The 24,114-nt window shown below is 46.0% G+C and overlaps 2 protein-coding genes across 15 annotated transcripts in view; both read left to right on the top strand.

The window, feature by feature from the left end:
- Positions 1-393: 393 nt before the first annotated feature.
- On the top strand, positions 394-7,550 carry LOC116081847 (sperm motility kinase X-like). 3 transcript variants are annotated; one of them, XR_004115036.1, is made up of 6 exons: positions 394-523; positions 2,166-3,923; positions 4,602-4,681; positions 6,019-6,162; positions 6,732-6,802; positions 7,466-7,510. XR_004115036.1 is itself a non-coding variant. In XM_031358562.1 (4 exons), exons 2-3 carry the CDS (start codon positions 2,211-2,213, stop codon positions 4,662-4,664), a joined length of 1,776 nt encoding a protein of 591 aa, XP_031214422.1. In that variant the 5' UTR covers positions 394-523; positions 2,166-2,210; the 3' UTR covers positions 4,665-4,681; positions 6,019-6,226. The 3 variants fall into 3 exon arrangements, 2 of the variants coding, with proteins under 2 accessions (XP_031214422.1, XP_031214423.1); XM_031358562.1 differs by lacking the exons at positions 6,732-6,802; positions 7,466-7,510 and having other exon boundaries at positions 6,019-6,226; XM_031358563.1 differs by lacking the exons at positions 4,602-4,681; positions 6,019-6,162; positions 6,732-6,802 and having other exon boundaries at positions 7,466-7,550.
- LOC116081844 (serine/threonine-protein kinase par-1-like) overlaps positions 7,506-24,114 on the top strand; it is a 56,509-nt gene continuing 39,900 nt past the window's right edge. For 10 of the 12 annotated variants that reach the window (XM_031358546.1, XM_031358551.1, XM_031358547.1 and 7 more), the window contains exons 1-2: positions 7,565-7,660; positions 15,602-15,779. The gene's annotated coding sequence lies outside the window, so the exon portion shown is untranslated. Of the gene's footprint in view, positions 7,661-15,601; positions 15,780-15,933; positions 16,283-24,114 lie in introns of those variants that run through there. The other 2 variants (XM_031358549.1, XM_031358550.1) reach the window with 2 other exon arrangements.

A 24,114-nucleotide genomic window follows, 5' to 3' on the forward strand; every position in this document is an offset into this window, starting at 1 on the left:
CAGCAATCCGACAGTTTTTTGACACTCAAGTCCCTCAAGGGGAAGAGCTAGGGGCTGGGGGCAAACCCAAACTTCAATGGCCTTCAGGAAATCAGGCTATTTCTTATAAGTGAAATGGGGTCGGGAAGGGAAGAAACGCTGCCATGAGCTTTCCTGTGGCCAGAAGGCAGTAGTAGGGTGGGGCAGGCCGCAGTAGACTCAATCCTCAATATTCACAGGCTCTCTAGCCTAGACAGAGCAGATGTGTTTCAGTACCTACTAGGCACAGGTCACATGACTTCAACCTGGCCAATGAGGAGAGCCCATTCAACCCGACAAGTCTGATTGGCTAAGTTCTAAGCATGTGACAAATCGGACTTCTCAGGCGACACAGTTGGACGTAAGCGAGGGTTACTGAGGCAGTTGGTGGCTACCTTGTGTTGAAGGCGGAGCTTTCTCTCCAGAGACGCTTGTGGCAGAGTTGCGTGCGCACTGAGTGCAAAGTCAGGAGAGACGCTGCCTGGTTTACTCATCCAGCACCTAGGTACCATGTTGTCTGCTGCTCTCTGCCATTAGACTGCTCGCTCTCCATGGATTCCCTTATCTTGTCTTGTTTGCTGTGTAAACCACTTTGAGTCAGGTGTTACGTCACCGACTCATGTTTCTTCTGCATTTTGACCTATCCGAGCTTAAGTGCAGCAGCACACTGTAGACTGTCCGCAGTGGCTCATGGACCCCAAACCCTTGCACAGTACTTGGTGGGCCTTCTCAGGTATCCAGACCACTGTCCTCTTCCACATCCCCAGTGGTTCCACATTTATGTTCAGACTCCTCCAGATCCCCAGCTGCTGCATATGAGAGAACACCAGTGGTATTTATTTGTCTTTGTGAGACTGGCTTGCCACATGTTACGCAGCCATCTCCAGTCCCACCTATTTTCCTGAGAATGATACTTGGTTCTTATGACTGAATATGTGTTTTTTGACCTGGGTTCTTACGCATGTTGTATTCATTATCAATTTGTACATGTTGAACCATCCTAACATTCTTGGATGAACCCATTTCATGGGTTGTTGAATTTGGTGTGAGTATTAAGTATTGTCATTAAGGATTTTCACATCTATGTTTAAGGAAATTGACTTGTAATTTTTTTCTATTTATTGTGTCTAATTTTTGCACAAGGGTGTTGGGAAGTATCCCTTACCTTCTATTTTATGGAATAGTTTGAAGAACACTGGATCTTCTTTAAAGATCTAATAGAATTCAGCCGTGACTATATCTGACCCTGGGTTTTTGTTCCTCCCCCCCCCTCCCCCGCAATCGCCCGACAGGGTTTCTCTGTATAGCCTTGGCTGTCCTGGAACTCACTCTGTAGACCAGGCTGGCCTTGAACTCAGAAATCCGCCTGTCTCTGCCTCCCAAGTGCTGGGATTAAAGGCGTGCACCACCACTGGTTTTTTGTTTGTTTGTTTGTTTTGTTTTTTTTTTAAGTTGTTGTAATTTCTTCAACCACATTGCTTGTTATTTATCTATCTAGGTATTTTGTATGCTTTTGTTCATTTTTGGCAGGTTGTATGTGTTTAGAAAGGTGTCTTCTAGCTTTACAATTTAATGGAGTATAGGTTTACAAAACATTTCTTTTTTTTTTAAGATTTATTTATTATATGTAAGAACATTAGTTGTCTTCAGACACACCAGAAGAGGGCATCAGATCCCATTATAGATGGTTGTGAGCCACCATGTGGTTGCTGGGATTTGAACTCAGGACCTTCAGAAGAACAGTCAGTGCTCTTAACCACTGAGCCATCTCTCCAGCCCTACAAAACATTTCTTGATGATTCTTTAGGTTTTATCATATGTGCTACCATCTTGCCTTCTTTAGTGTCTACTTTTATTAATGTGTGTCTTCCCTCTGATAGTTTGGGCAATGGCTTTATCAGTTTTAGTTATCATTTCAAATGACTGACTTGGCTTATTTAATCCTTCAAGTTACTCTTTTGGTTTCCAGATCATTGATTCCAGCTTTGGTCTTTATCATACCTTGTTACCTACTGTTTTGGGGTTTGTGACCTTGGAGTGTATCATGTGGTTGTTTGATGTGTCTCTGATTTTGAGATATAGAAATTTGTAGTTATATACTTTCCTCCTAGACCTGTTTTTAATTTTAAATAATCTGCTTTTGTCAGTGTCAGCAAAATCTCCAAGCAAGTTACAGGCAAGGGAAGGTGACGATGCAGCTGGAGCTGGAGACCAGCCCCTCTGAAGAGGTGACCCTCACCGATCATTACATGGTCCTCAGGACCCTGGGCAAAGGCAGCTTTGCTGAGGTGAAGCTGGCCTGCCACCTCCACACCGGGGTTTGGGTTGCTGTCAAGGTCCTGGAAAGGGGTGAGAAGAATGACTCTGTTATCATGACTGAAATAGACATCATTAAGTCACTGGACCATCCAAATATTATCAAGCTGTTCCATATCATTGAAACCAGAGAGCACACGTACATGGTGATGGAGCATGCTGCTGGGGGAGATCTGGTGAGCCACATTGAGAAGGTGGGCTGTCTGCAGGAAGAAGAGACCCACCGCATCTTCACACAGATGGTGTGTGCCGTCAACTATTGCCACGAGAACAGCATCGCACACAGGGACATCAAACCGGACAACATCTTGCTGGATGGCAAAGGGAGTGTCAAGCTGTGTGACTTTGGCCTGGCCATCAAAGTCACATCTGGGCAGAGGTTCAAGGGATTCTGCGGCACCCTTGAGTATTGTGCTCCGGAGATTTTCACTGATGTGGAATACGATGCTCAGGCAAATGACATCTGGAGCATGGGGGTGGTTTTGTACACGATGGTGACAGGGCGCTTCCCATTTGAGGCAAAGACCTATTCCCAGATGAAGGAGAAGATGCTGAACCCCAAGTACTCCATCCCACCTACGCTCTCACCAACCATTGCAAACCTCATCATGCAGTTGCTCACTGTGGACCCAGACCAGAGGCCCAAGACCTGTGACATTATGCAGCACCAGTGGCTCAGGGGCAGTGAAGACCTTTCCAAACTGGCATCTTCCTTGGAGGCATGCTCCAGCAACCCAGCTCCCAGCATTGTGGTGGCTATGTGGGCCATGGGTTACAATGCCAAGGACATCAGAAACTCTTTACGTGAAAAAAAATTCAATAACATCATGGCAACTTACCTGATTTTAAAACATCAGTCACCCTGGGGGGACAGCACTAAGCACCAAATGAAGCCTGTGCAGCATGTTGCCATGACACCCGTAGGCCTGCCCACCTTCCATCTTCCCCTAAAGAGGACAGGGAGTGAGTCTGCTCTTCACCTCTTCACCCTAACAAGAGAACATGTATCTGACAATGCCAAGCTTTCAAGAAAGAAGGGCTACAAAAGTCCCAGCATGCCTGACATCCAGAGCTGCCAGCAGATACCTCTCTTTCCTGACGCAGATTCCCAGCATGCTCCTGTGACTGCTCAGCTCATGAACAGCAGCTTTTGGGAGGCCAGCATGACCTCCAAAGGTGTGTCCTTAGGTAACACATCCTCCGAGGATATTTTTTCTGAAAAATATTTGTCCTATAGAGCACCCCAGATTGTGGTCACCATGGAGAATAGCCCACGCACCCAGAACATGCCATTTGAAAAGGACTCTGGGGAAGCACCGCAGAGTGGGGCCGCCAGTGGCACACATGAGAATAACAGGCATGGGTCCCATCGCGAAACAGCTGGAGAAAAATTCTCAGGTGCCCAAGCGCAGAGTGCAAAGACAGCCTCTTCGCACAGTCTACACCAAGGCTGGAAGAGGATTAAGAGGAGGATGGGGAACCGTGTGCGGAGGCTGTGCTGTTGCCTGCCAGCCCAACAAACAAGCCAGGTTTTCCAGAAGAAAGTGACTCCAGTGGAGGGGGAAGGGAACAGAGCCACACAAAACGAGGTATGCGGGGTGACAAAGCTGGACTGAGGCATTTATTATTTATGCATTTCTAATGCCATTTACAATTTGTCGCTTGGTAACCATCCTATTTGTGGGGCATTCAAAGTTAACACCTCCATGAGTTCTGAAGGGACAACCCCAAAGCATCACCTACTTGTGTATGCTGAAAGGGGTTAGCTAGAGACTTCCAACAGAGGATGAGAGGCTGCAGAGGCAGCAGGAAGGGGTTGGCCAAAGAGGTCACATGCTCAGAAGGGTGGACTCAGCGGGAGAGCTGTGGCACAGCAGTGTGTTCTTCAAAGTCATTGAGAGAGTCTTTGTGAGCCTGTCTGCTTTTAAGTGTTGAGGCTCTGTGAATGCATGGCACGGGGATCAGCTTGATGGAGAGTGAGACAACTGCACCAGGAGCTATGTAGAAAGTTCAGGTGTCGGTCTGACTGCATGCCCGTCATAGAGGCCTCTGTCCTGAAGTGGAGGAGGTAAGCAAACAGCTGTAGGTTTCTCCACAGGATATCTCAGTGATGAAGAAATAAGGCCTGGGGCTAAACTTCCACAGTATCCTGCTCAGAGCAAAAGTGTGAGTCAAAAGGATGACCAAAGCTGGGGTAGGGGAGGTGATGAGAAGACGTTTGCTGAGACACGCATCTACTTCTCTACAGATCTGTCTTTCCCTTTCAGGTTTCCGGACCCCAAGAGATAGTTTTTCACATGGGGGAAGAGGAACCCGTGATCCTAGGTTGATAGATGGCCCTGATGGGGTGAGTGGGGAGACAAGATGGTTGTGGTTTTAGCCCCACGGAGTTCGTGTACCCCAGGAGTTGGAGCAGAGCTAAGCTTGGGAATCCTGATCTGCACAATGTCTCCAAGGACAGCTGCACCTCTGATTGCTATGGCTTTTGCTACATGCCCCATGTCGCCAATTTCCTCCCAAGCTAGGAGACCCAACCCTACTGCATGCTGGCCTAACAAATCAGGAAAGGAAGGGACCTTTTGTGTGAGGACTTTAAAAAAAAAAAAAAAAAATGTCACAGCCAAGTCTGTCTTTTGTCTGGAACGGAAAAAAAATGTTCATCAACTGCTGAGTTGGCATCCTACTTTGCGTCTTGCCAGGTCTGTGGCAAAGTGGTCTCTTATGGCATTGCTGGTAGATACTGAACTCAGTTATATCCAGTGCTCACCTTTGAGGCCAGGCCTAGATGGAAACTTTGATCACCACTGGGCTGGGAGTTTCAGCCAGCCACGTCAGCTGTGTTCTTTTTGTGTGAGTTGCCTGTATAGTGTAGTGGGCATCTTCCTAGTGGAGCACTTCTCCCAGTAATGAAGAACAGCAGCCCACAGGAGGCTGAATGCAGGGAAATGTGTGGACCATTCAGAGTCATTAGGTCCATTAAGAACCGGCCTCTGGGAGAAGGCAGGTTTCAGGGGGCTGCTCTAACCTTGTCACTGGCTGGAGTGCAGAGCAGGGAAGCTACTGAGGCCAGGCTACCTCCATCTCAAGCACCGCCCCTTTCTTACAGAGAGCAGCAAATGCTACTGAGAGAAGGCAGTGGTGTAGGTTTGGAGGGACCCTGGGGCCACTCGGGCAGGTAGCATATCTCCTCTCTGATCCTGTCCCCAGAACATTGTGCTGACAAGGGTAAACAACCTCTCCCTGATACCTATATGGACATGACAGCCATTCTGCACCAATAGGATCCAAAAGTTGCTGAAGGAAGACCACAGACGATAGTATGCAAAGACAAAGAACATTTATTCTGCAGAAGCAACTCGCATGCGTGGGCCAACCATTCTTTCAAATGACAACCCTAGACAAAGGCGTGCAGGCCATCTTATAGGGAACCAGAGAAACTCTCTAGGAGGACAAACAGTGACATTAGTTTAACTTTGATTGGGTACTATGTTAGTTCTTCTATATTTAGAGAGCAGGTTAAATAATCAAAATTTCATTGGTGGGGTCAACTCCTGATTGGCTTATGCCAGGTGGTCGGTGGTCTGCATTCCTGTGTCATGAATGTTTTGCGGTAGGATGAGATAGGGCTGCCCAGTACAGATGGCCCATGCTTAGATATTTCTCCATTCTTGTGGTTATCTCCAGGCTGTTCCTGGAGCTGGTGACTTACTGCCTAGTCTCTGGGACTGGTGGCTTTCTTTTTGAAATCAGGCCTGATCCTAAAATGGAGACAAATGTCATGTCACCAGTGGCCATCAACTCCATCTTCTTTGGATTTCATGAACACAGGTGAGCCTCACAGCCTAGCACAGGAAACAGGTCAGAGATACTAAACAGCTTGCTCATGGGGCCAGAGCAGGTTTAGGTCAGCAGGTAATTACTGAGGCAGGCCTACTGTGTATTCATGATGCCAGGGACGAGGCAAGGAAGAGGCATGTGTTCTGACTCCCAGTCACGTGTCAGGTTCCCAGGAAGCTCTCACACCAGCTAGTAGTCTTCCACGAAGGCGTGTCTAAGGGATGCAGAAAAGGCACTACCCAGGAGGCTTAATGCCTTCCTGTGGCATGGTTCTTGTCCATCACTGCTGCTCTCCAGAGTGCTTCTACCTTTGCCACCTGAGAGAGGATGAGGAGTGAGCCCACAATCCCAGCACCCACTGTTTGAGGGAGCACGTGGGGTATTGGAGTCATGCTCACCTCACAGGGGGGGAGGACAGCAAGTCTCAGGGATGCTAGGTAGCTTACTCTTCAGGATAAAGGATGTTTGGTCAGGGCAGCTTGACCTGTGAGCCACACCTTGTGGCCCCAGCCCAGTGTGGCAGCTCTGAGGCACCTTCCTTTCTCTCCTCGATTCTGCAGCTGTTCCATGTGCTCCGTTGTGGAAGATTGTTTTCAGGGCAACACAACCTGCCCAGCTGCACAAGTGTGAGGTGAGCAATCAGAGAGCAGAGTGCTCAACTTTAGGTGCCGTGAATCTGACACTGTTTCTGTTCATCTGTTCACAAAGCGGATGCCAGAACAGCGGCAGTTCCAGGCAGGTGAGTTCACTGTTTTAGACAGAGGGCTCTGAGCTGGCCTTGCTGGTGTATTAAAGCCAGAACAGCAGCAGTTCCATATTAAAGAAAACACAAGGGAAACCTATGCAGGCATTGTAGTCCCCTTTAACCTCAATGTCATGTGTAACAAACTTGCTGTTCTCTCAAGAGGCCTGGAGAATGTGGGACTTTCTGTTCTCTTCTCCATTTTGTCTTGAATTCCTTTCCTTTTGTAGGTACTTGGTCAATTCTTATAACGTATCATGTAGCCAGGAGTTTCCTGACCTGAGCCCTGTGTTCTCCACTATTGCCAGTAATGGTAGAGAGCTCCTCCCATCTTCCCTTTTACTGGGGAGACCAGCAAGGTCTTCCTGAAGACCTGAGCAGCTCATAGGCTCTGGCTGAAATGTCCTGGGTGATGTGGTCTCTCTCCCAGCATCCGACTAAAGACCAGAGCCTCTTCTAATTCTCCTAAAAAATGTGGGGTCTGCAGGTGGGTCTCTCCTTGGGTAGGCTTCCCAGTGCCCGATTTGACCCTGTGTATATTTCACATTGCAGGTCACCCACACCTGTCTGACCTCACAGACCAGAAAACCTGCCTGAATCGATTAAGAAAGTATTTCCATGGAGCCTTGAGAAGTGAGTGCATGTCTGTGCCTCGCTGCTGGACTGGATCTTCTGAGGACAGTGACCATGGACCCCCAGTTCCAGGGTACAAATGCTAATGTGAAGATGGAAACTTGGGGCCTCCAGGTACTCTCACTGGTATCACATAGATTGAATTTACAATCAAATAAATACTATAGTCTTGAAGTAGAAACCCAACATAATTTGCATTTATTACAATTTAATGCATGTCTGAGAGAAATCTAAAGGGATATGGATTCTTCTTTGACAGCACAGTTGTTCAGGTGACAGATCTTTTGAATTTCATCTGTAGACTTAGCAGAATGATAATCTGATCACATGGAGCAAGCAGCTATACTTAGCCCAAGAAGAGATGGCAGGAGTTGGAAGTGATTCCTCAAGACTGTGCACTTGTGCTTCCAGTACTTTCCAAGAGCCTCAGTGATACGGCAGGTGCTAAGGTGAAGGAAGGGACAAGAGGCCTGACACATGGAAGTGACCATGGAGCACAGCAGCAGACCCACCTAAATGACTAGAATATTTCACATTGAAGATGTTAAAGTCATAGGAGAAGCCATTCTTGGAAAGTAGAAAGCCTAGAGCTGCCACATCATCCCCACTCCACATACACTGCTGGATATGAACACACCCTGCCACTGCCCCATGAACACTACTGGGCACCAGGCCTTGCAGGATACCCCACAAAATCCCAACACCCACTGCTGGGTGTCAGGCCCTAAGGGACTCATCCACTTTTATCTCACATACACTGTTTGGTGTCATTTTTTTTTTTCTGAGACATGTCTCCCCTCTTACCCACAACAACCCCACATACACTAGGTGTCAAAGTCTGCTGTCCCTCAACACCTGATCCTCTCAGGAAACATGACCTCTGGGGCATGTCTTCCTTTTGCTTTTTGTTTTTGTTTTTTTGTTTTTTCGAGACAGGGTTTCTCTGTGTAGCCTGGGCTGTCCTGTAGCCTTGGCTGTCACTCTGTAGACCAGGCTGGCCTGGAACTCAGAAATCCTCCTGCCTCTGCCTCCCAAGTGCTGGGATTAAAGGTGTGCACCACCAGTGCCTGGCTGTCTTCCTTTTGCTGAAGCTTCCCAATAGCACTGCTAGTTAAAGGCTCTACTTGACATTTCTTCTGCCATCTTCCCCGAATGTTCTGCTAGGTATTAAGCCTGCTGGACACCCTCCTCCAGCCCCATATATCCTCTTGTCTGACTCAGGTCCTATTGGACATTGCCCTAAATGTCTCTATGTATCAGGTCATGTTGAACATTTCCTGTCATGCCCCCCAGTGCACCTATGCACCACCTCATTGCCACCTAAAATGCAGTTACTTTCCAGACCTTGCTGAACAATCCGTTTCTGCCCTACAGTGTATGTGAAGGCACAGTGGGGTAGACTGCAACAAGGTCTGGCATCCAGCAGTGCATGTGTGGTGCCAGTGACAGGGCAGGTGAGAGGGAGTCCATCATTACTAGCAATGTATAAGGGGCAAGGCAGGGTGGTGGGCTACAGAGCTTGATCCCTAGCAATGAATGTAATCAAGGTAGGGGGATGCTATCTATCAAGGTCTGTTTCCCAGATGTGTATGTGGGCAGTGTTGCAGATAGGGTAGAAAGAAACAGTATCTCGAATGTGTGTGTGTGTGTGTGTGTGTATGTATGTATATATGCCAGTGCCAGAGGGTTGTCCAGCAGGGTCTCATAAATAGCAGTGTACATTGGATGGTAGCAGGGTTGGAGTGCCTAGCAAGATCTTACATATAGTACTTAACATGGGATAGAAGCCGGGGGTGAATGTGAACGAGGCACTGATGGATCCCTTGGCCCTGGGTGCCAGTCCCTCCCCCATTGCTATGTATCAGGCTATACTTAATCACTCTCCTTACCTCTGTCGAACATGCAAGACAAGGGATCTTGTCCTCCTGGACCAACCCTCCTCAATGTCATGTACTACTAGGTTGAGGCCCTAGTGGGTACCTCCTGTAACTCCTCAGTTACTTCTAGCAATCAGGCCCTGCTGGACACCCACCTACACCTACACATATACTCACAGGTATCTTGAGTTTCTGTACCCTACCCACTCTACCACACATACAGTGCTCAGTCAGTATTGAGTCCTCAGTAGCACCTGCCATGGTCCCCCACACAGTTAGGTGACAAGACATTTCCTGGGAAGACACAACATACACGTCTACTTATCCCAGATAGGGATCCTCTGACAGACCCAAATATGGATTTGACCAAAGTATGGATACAACCAAAGTCCAACTTGGTCAACCAGTGAGTTTTATTGGTGTTACTGACAGAGATATGGGCTACTTACAGGAACAGAAATGACTCAAAGGCAGCTAACTGTATCACCAAAGCCCACCCCAGTATAGATGACTGCCGGGGGCCAGTCAGGGAGTCCAGGTACTGAGGCAGGCAATGGGAAAGGGGAGTATGGAGTTGGCAGGTGTGCCTAAAAGCTGCTTACTTTTGGCAATTTCTGCTTTAACTCTGCTATTCTGTGGTCAAAAGCTGCTGGCTTCTGGCAATCTCATTCCTGCTGGGAATTACCAGAGGATTAAGAAAAAAAAATTGGGGGCTGGTGAGATGGCTCAGCGATTAAGAGCACCGACTCCTCTTCCAGAGGTCCTGGGTTCAATTCCCAGCAACCACATAGTGGCTCACAACCAACTGTAATGGGATCTGATACCCTCTTCTGGTGTGTCTGAAGAGAACAGTAGTGTACTCATATATATAAAATAAATAAATAAATAAATAAATAAATAAATAAATAAATAAATATTAAAAAAAAAATCTGGGCTAGAGAGGTGGCTCAGCAGTTAAGAGCACTTGACTGCTTCCAGAGGTCCTGAGTTCAATTCCCAGCAACCATATGGTGGCTCACAACCATCTATAATGGGATATGATGCCCCCTTTTGGTGTGTCTGAATATAGCAATTATGTACTCATATAAATCTTTAAAATTTAATAAAAGAAAAAATAGCTTATTTATCTAAGCTCTTTTCTCTCTGGCTCAAGGGTCTCTCATTGGCAAGGCAAGAGAGTTTGTTAACTCTTTGTGAGCCAGAGGGAAAAGAAAGAAAGGGAGAAAATCACACACCACACACATACACACTCACACACTGACACTTTGGCCTGGCCTGATCACCTGCTTCATGAATTCCACAGTGTACATACATATACATATACCTAAACACATGTAAGTACATAGACATACATACATATATACATTTGGTGGAAGGAGCAGAGCCTGAAAATTTGGCAATTTATACCTTCTTAGACAAAAGTTCTTTATAAAATCACTTCAGAGATAAGATGTTACACAAAAGGGAGTTACAGAAGGATGCCTCTATTAAGTTCAAAGCAGCGTTTCATTTTATAAGCTCATTATAAGTTGAAAGCAGCAGTTTCCCATGGCCTTGCTTTATCATGGTGCACACCTGCCGCTTTATCCTTGGACCTGACTTAGAATGAGTGTTTTACCTTAATCACAAATTTGTCCCAAGCCTGTTTCTCTTCTTAGTGCAATTTATGAAAGCTCATTGTATTCTTTATTATGTAGCCTTTACTTACTATTCTATGAGGAGGAGGCATATTCTGTTCTTGATACTAACGTTATTACATCTTCCTGGAAAAACAACTAAAACCATCACCTTAAACTTTTCCTAAAATTATTTGAATCAAATCAGGAATTTTATAAAGTCATTAATTCATCTAAACAGCATTAATTTATAAAAGTTCATCTTCATGTTGATCTGCAGGAAATTTGCCCAATAGGGTGGGATGATTCTCAGGCATCATTAAGCTATGTAATAGTGGCAGGAAAGGCATATCAGCAGTGAGAAACAATCCTAGGATGAAGTCTCTGTCTTTACCTCTCCAGAGTACACCCATTGCAGCCATGCAAAATGGTGGGCCATCTCCAATAAACTCACTGGCTTGCCATAGCCTTTTCTAGATGTCTTCTGACAGGTGACAGCTCACAAAAGCTGGGAACCTGGAGCGCACTGTACAACCTGCAGATAGCTCAACAGGTTGGAGAGTCCATTCCAAGGAGCTCAGTTGGCCTTGGCCTCCTTCAGGCAGCTCTGTGGGTTTCTGCTTCTTTTCAGACACCTTGGCTTTTTTGAGTGACTCTCAGCAGTCTTTATTTACTCTTGGGATGGAGGGGCCCAGTGAATCTGGTCAGTTTTAGGGACTTCCAGAAGCTCTTTTGAGTTGTTTACCCTCTGTCTTATGGAGCTTCCCTTGCACATGCAATTTTTCAATTGCCTTGCCTGAGGCTAAATTGAAGTATCTTGCATTAATGGAGTTGGCAGAGGAAATATTCAAAGAGCCCAGTTTTGACTTTGTCATGTGGTTATTAGTGTTCTGAAGTAGAAACTTCTGGTATCTTTGGAAAGTCAGTTATGTCAGATGATGTTTTGCTGAAGCACACAGGTGAAAGGATGTTTTGCTCTAGCAGACTCATGAAAGGACTCGTAATGAATATACATATATTATATATCATATATATATATAAATAATATATATATATATATATACATATATATATATATATACATATATATATATCCACAGACAGTGGGAGCTCAAGTGTTATGCTCAGTACTCGGAAACCTCAGAAGAATGCCAGGAATTGAGTCTGATGCAAGTACAAAGAGTCTTTATTACCCGAGTCTGACTCAGACTCACTCCTCAGGTTAGAAATACAATGCTCACATCCAGGGGATTGGAGTATATATGTATGTACACAAGCATAAGCTGGGATCCTTGAATTTTGGGGTTAATTTGACTGGGGAGATGATGGGGAGTGCCATCCTTCAAGGCTGGTAAGGTTTGTTCAGACAGTGAGGCAGAACCACGCAGCTGGAAAGGGACCTTCCTGACCTGGGAAAAGTAACTTAGTGCGCTATCAGAAGCTAGTGTATTTTTACAACCTGGTCACAGCTGTCTGGGAACACTTAATTGCCCCTCTCCCATAGTCCAAGAGTGGACTTTTTACCATTTCAAGGGTGTTGGCCCCTGCTTCCTTCAAGGGCAGGAGCCATCTGCACCAGAGAAACGCTAGTTATCAGTTAAAGGAAGTGTTGGTCTTGGCTTGGGTATGGTGCTTTCTGTCTGTCCCCAAGGCTGGCATCTGCCTCGTGCATTGGTTCACCTTATATTGTGTTGTTCAGCTTCGCTTGTGACATCCACAAACGGAGAGAAATTCACCTTCTCTTGAGGTTCCTGCAATTTCTTACCACTTCTACTGCCTTGCCTTGGGCCCTACAGTTTCTTCAGGATTGAACTGCAGCTCCTGATTCCTATTTAGTGTTTGCTATGGGTCTGCTGATATCCTGAAACAGGTCTACTTCCTCCATGTCCTAATAACTTTTTTTCACACTACCTCTGGTGGGTGGTGGGCTAGAGGAGAGGTTGAACCCTTATTAAATTAGGTTGGAAAAATGTATGCTGTACTGGCTGGTTTTGTGTGTCAACTTGACACAGGCTGGAGTTATCACAGAGAAAGGAGCTTCAGGTGAGGAAATGCCTCCATGAGGTCCAGCTGTGGGCATTTTCTCAGTTAGTGATCAAGGGGATAGGGCCCCTTGTGGGTGGTGCCATCCCTGGGCTGGAAGTCTTGGGTTCTATAAGAGAGCAGGCTGAGCAAGCCAGGAGAAGCAAGCCAGTAAGGAACATCCCTCCATGGCTTCTGCATCAGCTCCTGCTTCCTGACCTGCTTGAGTTCCAGTCCTGACTTCCTCTGGTGATCAACAGCAATGTGGAAGTAAGCTGAATAAACCCTTTCCTCCCCAACTTGCTTCTTGGTCATGATGTTTGTGCAGGAATAGAAACCCTGACTAAGACATATGCTTACAGTGTTCATTCCTGTGAAGATCAATAATGAAATGAGCAAATTGGGTGAGTAAAAATACAATGTACAAATTGAGAAAAAAAGGGCACCAGGAAGTAGAATGGAAATAAACAGATTAACAAAAGGCCTTTATGTTAAATGGAGTAAAGGGAGTGGTGAACTCAGGGCAAAACCCACCCAGCCTGATGTGAGGAGCCAGTGAAGTCACCTCAGACCATGGTTAGGTCCTGGCCCATGCTGCCACCCAGAGCCATGTCTGTGCATAGCCCTGAAGCTGTGGGCCTTTGTTACCACCAAAGGGCAAGCACACATCCCTAGTCTAGGTTGCCACCTGGGGCCATGTTGATGTCTGAGGGTTGTCCAGCGCTGCCCAACTTCTCTCCTGGGCATTGTGGCAAAGCCAGCTTTGAAGGAATGAGATCAAGAGAGCTGGTCCTGCCCTTGCCAACTGCAGTTCTTGGGAGATTGTTCCCCCACCCCCACCCTGCCTTGCCCAGGAAGCATGTTAGAGCTCCCTTTAAATGGAATAAAGGGAGTGTTAACTAATATTATAGATCTGAAAAGTCAAATCACCCTAGCTCTGTCCTCTCCTCTCCTATTAGGGTCTAGTGGCCTTCTCTATTATCTGCACAGCTGGCCTACTAGGTTCCAGCTACCCAGATGGCCACCCATGCAGTTTTGCAATTTTGTAGCACTCAGGGATGCCTGAGATGCCTCTGCAGGTGGAGACTCTATCCTGGGAGGCTACTGCTAGCGGTTGCCAATCAGACACCTGCTGAGAAGGTGGCCTGCAGAACTGAACCTAACCAGCAGGCTTCTGACTTCAGGGGATGCCCCCACCTTTTGGCCAAGAGTTCCTCTCAAGTCTCATAGACTCCCTGCCCTTTGTGCCCATGTCCCAGGATGCAAGTGCTAATCCACATGCCAGGGGTGGAATCGACTGCTCAGCTGGGACAGCAGGAGGAATGGAGCTGGGATTCCAGACCCCTACACCTAGTCGTGTGAAGGCGACAGGTTTTAAATATTTTGACCTCGGCTCCTTCTGAGTGTTCCTTTCATGCCCCAAAGCTCCCTCCCTTTCTAGTCCAGCACAACAATCCTCCAAGCCTATGCCCTGGAATCCTGGAGGGAACCCCGTAGCACACCCTACCCATGTTGCTGCTCCTGCTCCTAATACCTCCCACAGGAAACAGCAAAGGGATAGATTCAGCAGCCCCACATTGCCTGAAGATCATTGGTCTCCACCATAGTTGGGAGCTGGTGTGTAAGTCCAGTTGAAACTATCCTTGCAAGCCTGCAGTGGCCATAGGAGGCTGTAGCAGAATGAATTGAGGGGCTGACAGGTTTCTAGGGATTATCACAGCTACTGGCCATGCCAGAATTTGCTTGTGGGAATGATGCCATACATACATACATATATATATATATATATATATATATATATATTATTATTATTATTATTATTATTATTATTTAAGAGATCCCAGTAATATGATGGGATGATTCCCCAGGCAAGCCAGATGCCAAGTGATACATAATTTCCTGGAGCACAAGTTGAAATTGCTGTTCAAACAGGATCACAAGAACCTCATTAAAGAGAGCCAAGTCCAAAAGGCCAGGGCACCTATTCTGCCTTTGCTTAACTGTAAGATCCAAACGTGTTCCAAGACAAATGCTTCTCTTTGAAGCCCCTGGAAATGAAAAACAGCCACCTTGGAACCTGCTAAAACCAATAGCACTCCACACTCCTTCTCTGGCAGTGGTGGCCCACGCCTTTAATCCCAGCACTTGGAAGACAGAGGCAGGCAGATTTCTGAGTTCCAGGCGAGCCTGGGCCATACAGAGAAACCCTGCCTCGAGGAGCAGCATTTGAGATGTAAACAAATTAATTAACAAAAAAAAAAACAAACCCAGGCTATTTAAATATTTGAGTAGATGTCACTTAAAACTGCACAAAATCAGGATGTATTCTTTCACTAGAGGTGAACAGCAGTTATATGTTTAATTTTGTGAAGAATAAAGAGGCAATCATATTACCTAGGAAGAACAACCCAGAGCTTTAGCCAAAATAGAGAAACGCACTTGGGGTCATGGCTACTGAGGGTCTAAGTTTTCTGGGACTGACCAGATCTCCAGGGAGGGGACTGAGTAGACTCAATGGGATGTCTCTGGTTTCTCTGCAGGCACTTCCTGTGTCACTGGGCAGGCCTGTGTGACACAGCCCTCAGTAACCACCGATGAACACACACTGCAGGTTCTCTTCAGGACCCTGTTCTAGTCAGAGACGAAGGCAGACTGGACAGTCACTACCCCATCACCCAGGCTAATGTAAGAGGTGATAGGGGTTTAGCCTACATAGAGGTGAGTAGGGGCTCCTGGGATAGATGTTCTCTATGCCTGTCCTGGAGATGCAGGTAGAGATTCTCTCACCTCTGAACTGGGGCTGAAACAGTTTGGGAGGAGTAAAGGTTCTTGGCTTTCTGGTGTCTCTGTGCACCAATCTGGACAGTGACACAAATGTCAACATAGGACAGAAGAGGGAAGACATTGGGCCACCAACCTGGGTGGGGTCTTTTCATGGTTGGCTCATTATGAAAACCACTTAGACGTCTACTGTCTCTGTAATGACAGAAAGACTAATAGTAACTGTACAGTGATGTACTGTGTGAGGATGACACCTCAAAGTGACCGGACCTTCCCACATGCCCTGTGTCTTCCAGAAACTATGCTGAGGCAAAACAAATGCTGACCTTCCCCTGCTCCATCACTGTAAGAGAGAAACCATTGTGTGTAAAGTCAGGAGCATGAACTAGAAACCAACTCCTATCTGGGAAGGAGTCATGAGCATCTGGGGAGGAGCTCCAGTAAGCAAGAAGTTTCTTTGCAGGGAAAAAACCCAATGTTTATTACCAGGAGGCATTGGGGAAACAATGGCTAGGCAGATGGGACATCTTCTGGAAGGCTTCTACTATGGGCAAAGGCTACTACTACCTTTGACCTATTTTGGTAAGGTCTTTCTTTCAGAGGCTCCCTGGGCATAAGTGCCTGACTGCTCCTGGCCTCCATTTTCCCTATACTTGACTGGATGGTTCTTTTTGGGACTCATACGGTGACCCCACCCCCTTCCTTTCTTTGTACTTTGACGTGGATCAGAGACTTTATGGTCAACACCCAGCTGCTGTTTGTCTCCATTTTCTTTGTACCTAAATGAGTTCCTGTGTCCGTTGGGCTTTTATGTGGACAGGGATCCTTGCCAGTGTTTATTCTATTTTGATCTGGGTAACAGGCTCTCTGGGCAGCAAGACTTGGCTGCTGCTTGTCTCCATTTTCCCTGTCCCTGAATACCTGATCATGGGCTCTCAGGGCATCAACACTCAACACTTGCTTGTCTCCAGTTCCCCTGTACATTAATGAATGGCTGTGTCCCTTTGGACTAGTGTAATCACAACTCATTCTTCTTCTTGGTTGGCTAGTCTTTGGGTCATAGACCCTCTCAGAAGAGTGGGAAGAGGCCCCTAGCTGGGATAACAGTTGTTCCACTTCACACCACTGTATCTTGTATGGATTCTCTATTTTAAGGCCCAGTGTGTCTACTAGGATCTGGACCACAGCATTCAAGAGAGATTGAGCTTCAGTTGCCATAGTATACATGAGCTTCCCTTTTCTCTGACTCTGTAGAGGTGGTGGGGTGCTTTCATTCTTCACAGAGTCTCCCTGCCCACTGTATTCTGTGTCAAGGTTACAATACTGTAAATATCTTTTGATTCTTGTCAGAAGGTTTCCTACAGTACTCTGTTCTTTTCCTAGTATATCAGGCTGACACTCAAGAATGACTATGTCCTTGGGCTGGGTGGAGGTATCACAGCTCTGAGAGGACTGCGCTCCCCCAAATCTTTCTCCCTGGCTTTTGGCCCTGGATCTCATTAAATCCCCCTTCTCTTCATTGGGGTGAAATGTTTTGTGATTACTTCCTAGAGTCTTATGCTGAGTCTCCTGGGTGTGAATTTTCCTCATGGGCATGTCAAGTGGGCCCTCTGAAGTCTTGGGATCTTTGCATTTATTTTGGTATCTGGGTAGTGAGTCCTGTGAAGGCCAGATGACCATGGCAGGGTGCACAGTGCTTTGACGGTTTGCAAGGAGCCTAGCAGTGGATGTTAGTGGCTGCTTGTCTGATGCGAAGTCAGCCTCACTAATCAGCTGTGGTTTTAGATGTGGGCCTCTCAAGTGCAGCTGATGCGTTTGTAAATGGCCTGGGTTTTTATTGACCCTTGCAGATTCAAAGGCTCTGAGATTGCTCTTGATGTTTTGGCTAGAGGGAATCTTGCTGGGCCCAAGGGTTTCTTTCCATGGAGGAGTTGCCTCTTTTCTCGCCACTATTCTGTTGGTCTGTTTGTCCACTGGAGGTGGAGTTCTTACTTCAGGATCAGCCACTGTGCTTCTCCAGCAGGGATATCCTGAGGCCACATTCTCAAATCTCTTCCATGGTATTTATGCAACCATTCTTGAGCTAGTTCGTGGTTGCAGGCTGCCTGTTCCAGTCCCTTGGATAGTCCTACTCTCCTGGGTTCTTGCCAGGAGGCAGTAAGTATTGGCCCAAGTATTCAGGGTGTTATGCCATGCGGCTCCATCAGGCGTAGAGTGCCCATAGCTGGCAGCAGGTGAAGAGGCTCTTTGGGTCTCCTGAACTTCTGAAGATGAGTGGGTAGACAGAGTATTCTGTAGCCTGGTAGCTGATACTGTTTTTAACTTTGTCCCTCCTGGATCTCGTTGATGCAAATTTTGTGGGATCACAGCAGCCTTGGACCAGTGTTCAACCTTAGAAACACAGGTGGCTGATGAAGGATACACAGGCTGGGGAAGGTATGAGGCTGGAACCCCAGGTTGGATGAAATCTCTTAACTGCAGATAGGCTCTCTTTCTGCCTTTCCAGGAAGCTGTGTGATATTCGATTCTAGCTTCATTTGAGTCTCTGTGTCAAGGAAGGAAAGATCCTGGGCAGTGCTCACATAGGCTAGCTGGTCCGTCCTCAGTTCAGGTTTCCTGGGCTCTAGCCTCTTCCCAGGGGTGCTGCTTGAAGTGCAAGGCAGGAGGCCCTCTTTGGTGGAGTCATGCTTGATAACTGGCCTCTTCTTTAAGGACAACCTTGAGGGCTCAAACTCCATCATCTGGGGTGAATGATAGACTTTGGAGTCTAGGATAGAGGGCTGGACAGTCTGGGAAGGCCCAAGCCCATTCTTGGACTGCTGAGGACTATTTGCAGGGAAAGGTCCTGCAGGGTTCATCAGTTCCCTGAAGCAGGGGCCTTGATGGTCTCCTACCTCAGTCACCCTGTGTTTCTTCTGTATCTCATGATCCTGCACCATCCGGCAGTGGTCAGGAAGGGTGGAAGCTGGCCTGATTGCTTCAGTGAGCAGGGCACCCCAAGGCAAGTTGTCAGTGGACTGTCTAATGGCTTCTTGCAGTTTGGGGACGTTAGAGCCTATAGTGTCTTTCCACTTCAGACCCTTATGCCAGGGCTGGTTTTTCAATTGGAAGGGATGTCAGTACCTTCATCCCAGGGTTAGAATATGTTGTTCCACAGGTCCTATCTTTGGATGGAGAAGGTTGTTTTTTTTTTTTTTTTTTTTTTTTGGTATAGAGCTTGGGTGTCTGTTCAGTAGATGAGTCTCTGTCACATCTATCAAGCTTGGTGTCACAGGTTGATGGGGTAATGACTGGGCTTGGGAAAGCCGTGGAGGTCCTAGAGCCAGGGGAAGAGCTGGGAAAGGGCTGTATGAACTACTGAAGGGTAGAGTCTTGGTTTCTGCAGAGAGAGGTTTCCTGGAGACCCAGGCAGCGTTCACAAGTGACTCAGGGAGCACAGAGGATATGCCCCAGAAAATCTGGTTAAGTTTCTTCTGTATAAGTTCTTCTAAGACCTTGAGGTAAGACACCATCTGAGAGATGGGAAGCTGATCAAGTTTCTTGTTAGAATTCCAAAATGGTTGTGCTGTGGAATCCAGAAGAGGATTCTTGGTGGGACTGCAGAAGAGAGTGGGCAAAAGCATCAGCCCCAGAGGTTCCAGTGGCCCATCAGTCTGTGTAAATATGGCGTCCACAGCCCCTCCACTGTCTCCATATCCCATATCTTTTAGTGTCTAAGAGGGCTATATTTCAATCCCACCATACATAGTATGTTCATTATGAAGAACCCCAGAGTTTCCATCCTGATTTGTGGTTTGAATGATTGCACAAATAGTTGAGTTCTTACCTTTCCATAAGTGGTGATGCCAACTCGGTGTCCATAGGTGGTGCATTCTTTCTGCTGTTTGTATAGTCTGAAAGTAAAGCTCATGTTATGGAAAACACACAAAACCCCATTCATTCCATGAGAATGTGAGAGGCACCTCTCGTAAACACCATTCAAGCTAGGACTCTAATGCCCAACCACCAGAGTCTAGGGACACAGGACTCTGAAAGTGAGCAAGGGCAATGGAGGGAGCTCTTCTCTCCATTCACACTTTCCTTGCTTAACCCTTCTCATTTCCCATGGAGCACTGTGAGGATTAGTTATCTGAAAGAGAAATGCGGCTTGGAGGATTGAAGCTACCTGCTGTCAGGTTGACATGGGAGTCTCCCATACACAGGCACAGCATCACTCCACTGCCTTGAACAACAGGCCCATCAGCAGCATCCAGCCTAGGCCAACTACAGTTTCTTTCTATCACAAAAGCTAATGATTCCCTGATTCTCATTTTCCCAGCAGCCCCTTCTTCCTTCCTGCATCTCATGTCCTGAGGGAGCACGGCTCTCATCATGACCCTCTTCACTGAGGGGCAGGCCAAATGGAATTCCTCTCTACAGGAGAGCAGAAGCCTACTTTTTACAGTAGCAGTTTTCTTCCTGGTGTTGCTCTGCCCGCTCTGCACATCCTGCCAGTTAGAAACCACAGAAATGAACTGTGGTCCCTTCTTCCTCTCTTTTAGACAAGCTGCCTGTTCTCTGGGGTCATGGATGACATGAAATACACTTGTCCCAGGGAGCTCTTCCTCTTCCATTCTTGACTCATTCACACTGTGCATAAATACAGTTCCTTTTGGTCTTATTGGGAAAAAGCAGAAAGGGCTGTCTTTGCCATGCTTACCAGGGATGTCCTAAGTCAGTGTTCCTGAGACAGGATCCTACCCAAGGCTGAGCTCTGCAGCTGTCTCTGGTCTGTCAGGTGACATCTGCTTCCTCAGAACAGAGACTCAAGCCCTGATCTGAGGCCCTTGGTCTCATTGCTTGCTTCACACCAGCTCAGCACACACAAAAGCAGGTGCCTGAGCCAAGGACAGATGACCTTTCTCACAGTTTGTCCTGTGTCCTCACTAACTCACAAGTGCAGTTTGTCCTTCGTGACCTCTGCTACCCTGTGCAAAAGGTCTGAGAGCTTCAGGCCACACCCCTCTGCCCTGCTGAGCAGCTGGTGCTCTTTTTAGTGATTTCCCCTCACCTGTCTGTAGCGAGACATTAGCTACTTTTTTCAGTTCTTTCTTCCACCCTTCTCCACCCCTTTTTCTTCCACTTACCTTATCCCCTAACACTACATAGGAAAGAAAAAAGAGGGAAAGGGAGTGAAGTTATTGTTAGATTATTTTCTGTTGATTACTGGAGTTGAGTTTCTTGGCAAGTTTGAATTCACCATCAAGATATCCAATTTCTTCTTTCTTCTTTGGCCTTGACTATTTAACAAACCACAAACATCCAACAACCCACAATGCCTCCCAAGGCACTAGTATTTATATGCCCTCTGAAAAGTATCCACAATTCCCAATGTCACCCAAGTGCAGACACTATCTGCTGCTGGCTGAATCACACCTATGCTAGCTAGAGCACTAGGCAATTCATAGTCAGCCGCTGTGCACAATCTGAAGCAGTCACCTATCCCACCCTTTAGACTAGTACAAAAATATATTCTTATATCTCTGTTTTTTACAAAGCAAAATGCTAAAATTTGTCACTACACCTGTCTTTTTATGGAATGTGAGAGTTACAGTCATGAATAACAGACTGATCCATTGTCTGTGAACCAAGGCTCTCCTTACCTTTGGGATGTCCTTTTTGCTCTCAGGTGGTGGTGACACTGGGTACTTCTTCAGGAATGGGATTAGAAGGAAAAAGAGCCCAGCTCCACACATAATGGCAAAGCTCATGTCCATTGCCATGCACAGGGAGTTGGGGTGCACCCACATGTTATTTATGCTTTCCACTGGAAGGAGAATTTTCTCCATCTTCTGAATCCCAGTGCAGCTGTAGGACAACTGAGCTGTGGTATATAGCATGTGACTTGTCACGAGGGCTCAGGCTACGTCACATAGCTGTGGCTTCCTCATCACAAAAGGCTACTGGCAGGAGGGAGGGTGCCGCGGCCCCTCCTCCACCTCTTGGCTTTTCCTACTCCCTCCTTCCAGTTCCTGCTGCTGTAGATCTCTGTCCATGTTTTGTTTCTCCTCCCTGAGCCCAGTCTTCTCTGCCTCCTAGAAGATGTCTGCTTGAGTCCCTCGGGTTCTTAGTTTTTGACAAAGTTTGCTTCTCTGTCGGACTTGTGTTGTTTCTTAGGGATTGTTGCTCTTAGGATGTCTTCTGTCTGCACAGCCACATCTCTTCATTCCGAGATTATAGCTTATCTTAGGTGAGACACGAAAATCCCAATTGTATTATAATCATTTAGCTTTGTCAATTTACATAAAATGTAATTTTAGTTTCTTCAGCAATAGAAGAGTAAGAAAAGGTGAAATTCAGTGCTTTGTCATAAGATTCTATGTGGATAATTATTATGGAATGAACCTTCAATGAAAATTTGAATGTTTAGCTTCTGACTATCACAAATAAGGCTGCTATGAACACAGGGGAGCACGTGCCCCTGTGGCATGCTGGGGTATCTTTTGGGTATATGTCCAAGAGTGGTATAGCTGAGTATTAAGGTAGATCTATTTCCAATTTTCTGAGGACCCTCCAGATTGATTTCCAGAGTGGTTATACCAGTTTGCAGTCCCCATAGCAATGGAGGAGTGTTTCTCTTTCTCCACATTTTCACTAACATGTCCTGTGCCGGGAGGACTTTGCTTCTTTCCTCTATAGGTTCATTTGTCAGGTAGCAAATTTTATTAGAATTCATTAATGAATTTTTATACCTAATTGTCTTCCTATAGCGAGCAGTGCCACAATCAGCATGAATGTAAGGGTAACATCTCCTTGGCAGGATGTAGTCATGAGTGTGATTGGTAGAGCTGGGTCTAAGGTGGTTCTGTTTTTTTGGAATCTCTACTGATTTCCACCCTGCTGCTCCAGTTTCCTGTACTCATTAGCATTTGCTGAGGGTCCATTTTCCATATCTCTGACAGAGTTTCTTGTTTTCTTTTTTTTTTTTTTAGGCTAGCTGATGAGGCTAGGGCAGGAGATTCTTTGCCCAGAATTTGTGCTATCTGGAAAGTTTTAAGATAATAAAGCACTCTAGTGTTTCTATTCCACTGAGCTAAGATGGGCAGGGGAGAGAAGACCAGGCAGTTGTTGGTGGCTTGGCAACACTAGCTGGGAGCAACAGGCAGATTGGGGTTGAAGCTGATCTCAGAGGCAAACCAAGAGAGGTCAGAGCTCTGGCTGAGCTCCTGGGATTGCACCAGCTGGCAATTGGATGAGCTAAGTCAGAGCAAGGGCTGGCAGGAGTGTAATCATGGAGCAAAGCTGAGAGTCCTGACCTGGGCAAAAGAGTAATCTTGTTTTTAAAAGTACACACAAGAAATCTTTTATCCAGCTACTCCAATGAATGTGTTTAACAGTAGTACAAGTTTCTTGGTGGAATTTTTGGGGCCACTTATGTATACTATCATATAATCTGAAAATTAAGATACTTTGAACTCTTCCTTTCCTATTTGTATCCCCTTGATCTTCTTAAGTTGTTCTATTGATCTTGCTAATACTTTAAGTAATATACTGAATAGGTATAGAAAGGATGGACAACCCTGTCTTGTTCCTGATTCTAATGGAATTGCTTTGAGATTTTAATCCATTTCATTTGATGTTGCCTAAGGACATTCTGGAAGTTGCCTTTATTACGTTGGGGTATGTCCATTGAATCCCAAATGTCTCCAGGACTTTTTATCATGAAGACAAGTTAGATGTTGTCATAAGCCTTTTCTTCATCTAGCATTTTGTGTGCTTCTTGTAGTTTGATATGAGTCTCTCTCTTTAGATGAGGGAAATTTTCTTCTCTGAGTTTTTGAGAACATTTTCTGGGCCATTGACCTGGATTTTTTCTCCTTCCTCTACTCATGTTATTCTTAGATTTGATCTTGATTTTATTGTCTTGTGTGATTCTTTTTTGTTTTTGTTTTGTTTTGTAGATTTAACATTGTCTCAGACCAGAGTATCTACATTTTCTATTTTGTTTTTCAACATTTGGTATTCTGTTCTCTCTCCCACCTCTCATAATCTGTTTACAAAACTTGCTGTATATTTGTATTTCTAATGTTTGTATTCCTAATGTTTCTCATTTCCAGATTTTTCTTAGTTTTGTTCTTTATTGATTATAGTTTCATGTTCTGGTGTTAGATTATTTTATTCATTTCCTTCCACTGCTTGTTTGATTCATTAATTTCCTTTTTTTATTAGATATTTTCTTTATTTACATGTAAATTTCTCCATTCCCAGTTTCCCCTTCAAAAAGCAAAGAAAC

The sequence above is a fragment of the Mastomys coucha genome, unplaced genomic scaffold (assembly GCF_008632895.1).
Source record: "Mastomys coucha isolate ucsf_1 unplaced genomic scaffold, UCSF_Mcou_1 pScaffold7, whole genome shotgun sequence".
NCBI lineage: Eukaryota > Metazoa > Chordata > Mammalia > Rodentia > Muridae > Mastomys > Mastomys coucha.

Bases quoted from the DNA above. Each gene is read 5' to 3' on its own strand.
- LOC116081847 (XM_031358562.1), top strand. From the start codon at position 2,211: ATGCAGCTGGAGCTGGAGACCAGCCCCTCTGAAGAGGTGACCCTCACC. The intron at 3,924-4,601 runs GTATGCGGGGTG...TTTCCCTTTCAG, and splicing joins ACAGAGCCACACAAAACGAG to GTTTCCGGACCCCAAGAGAT.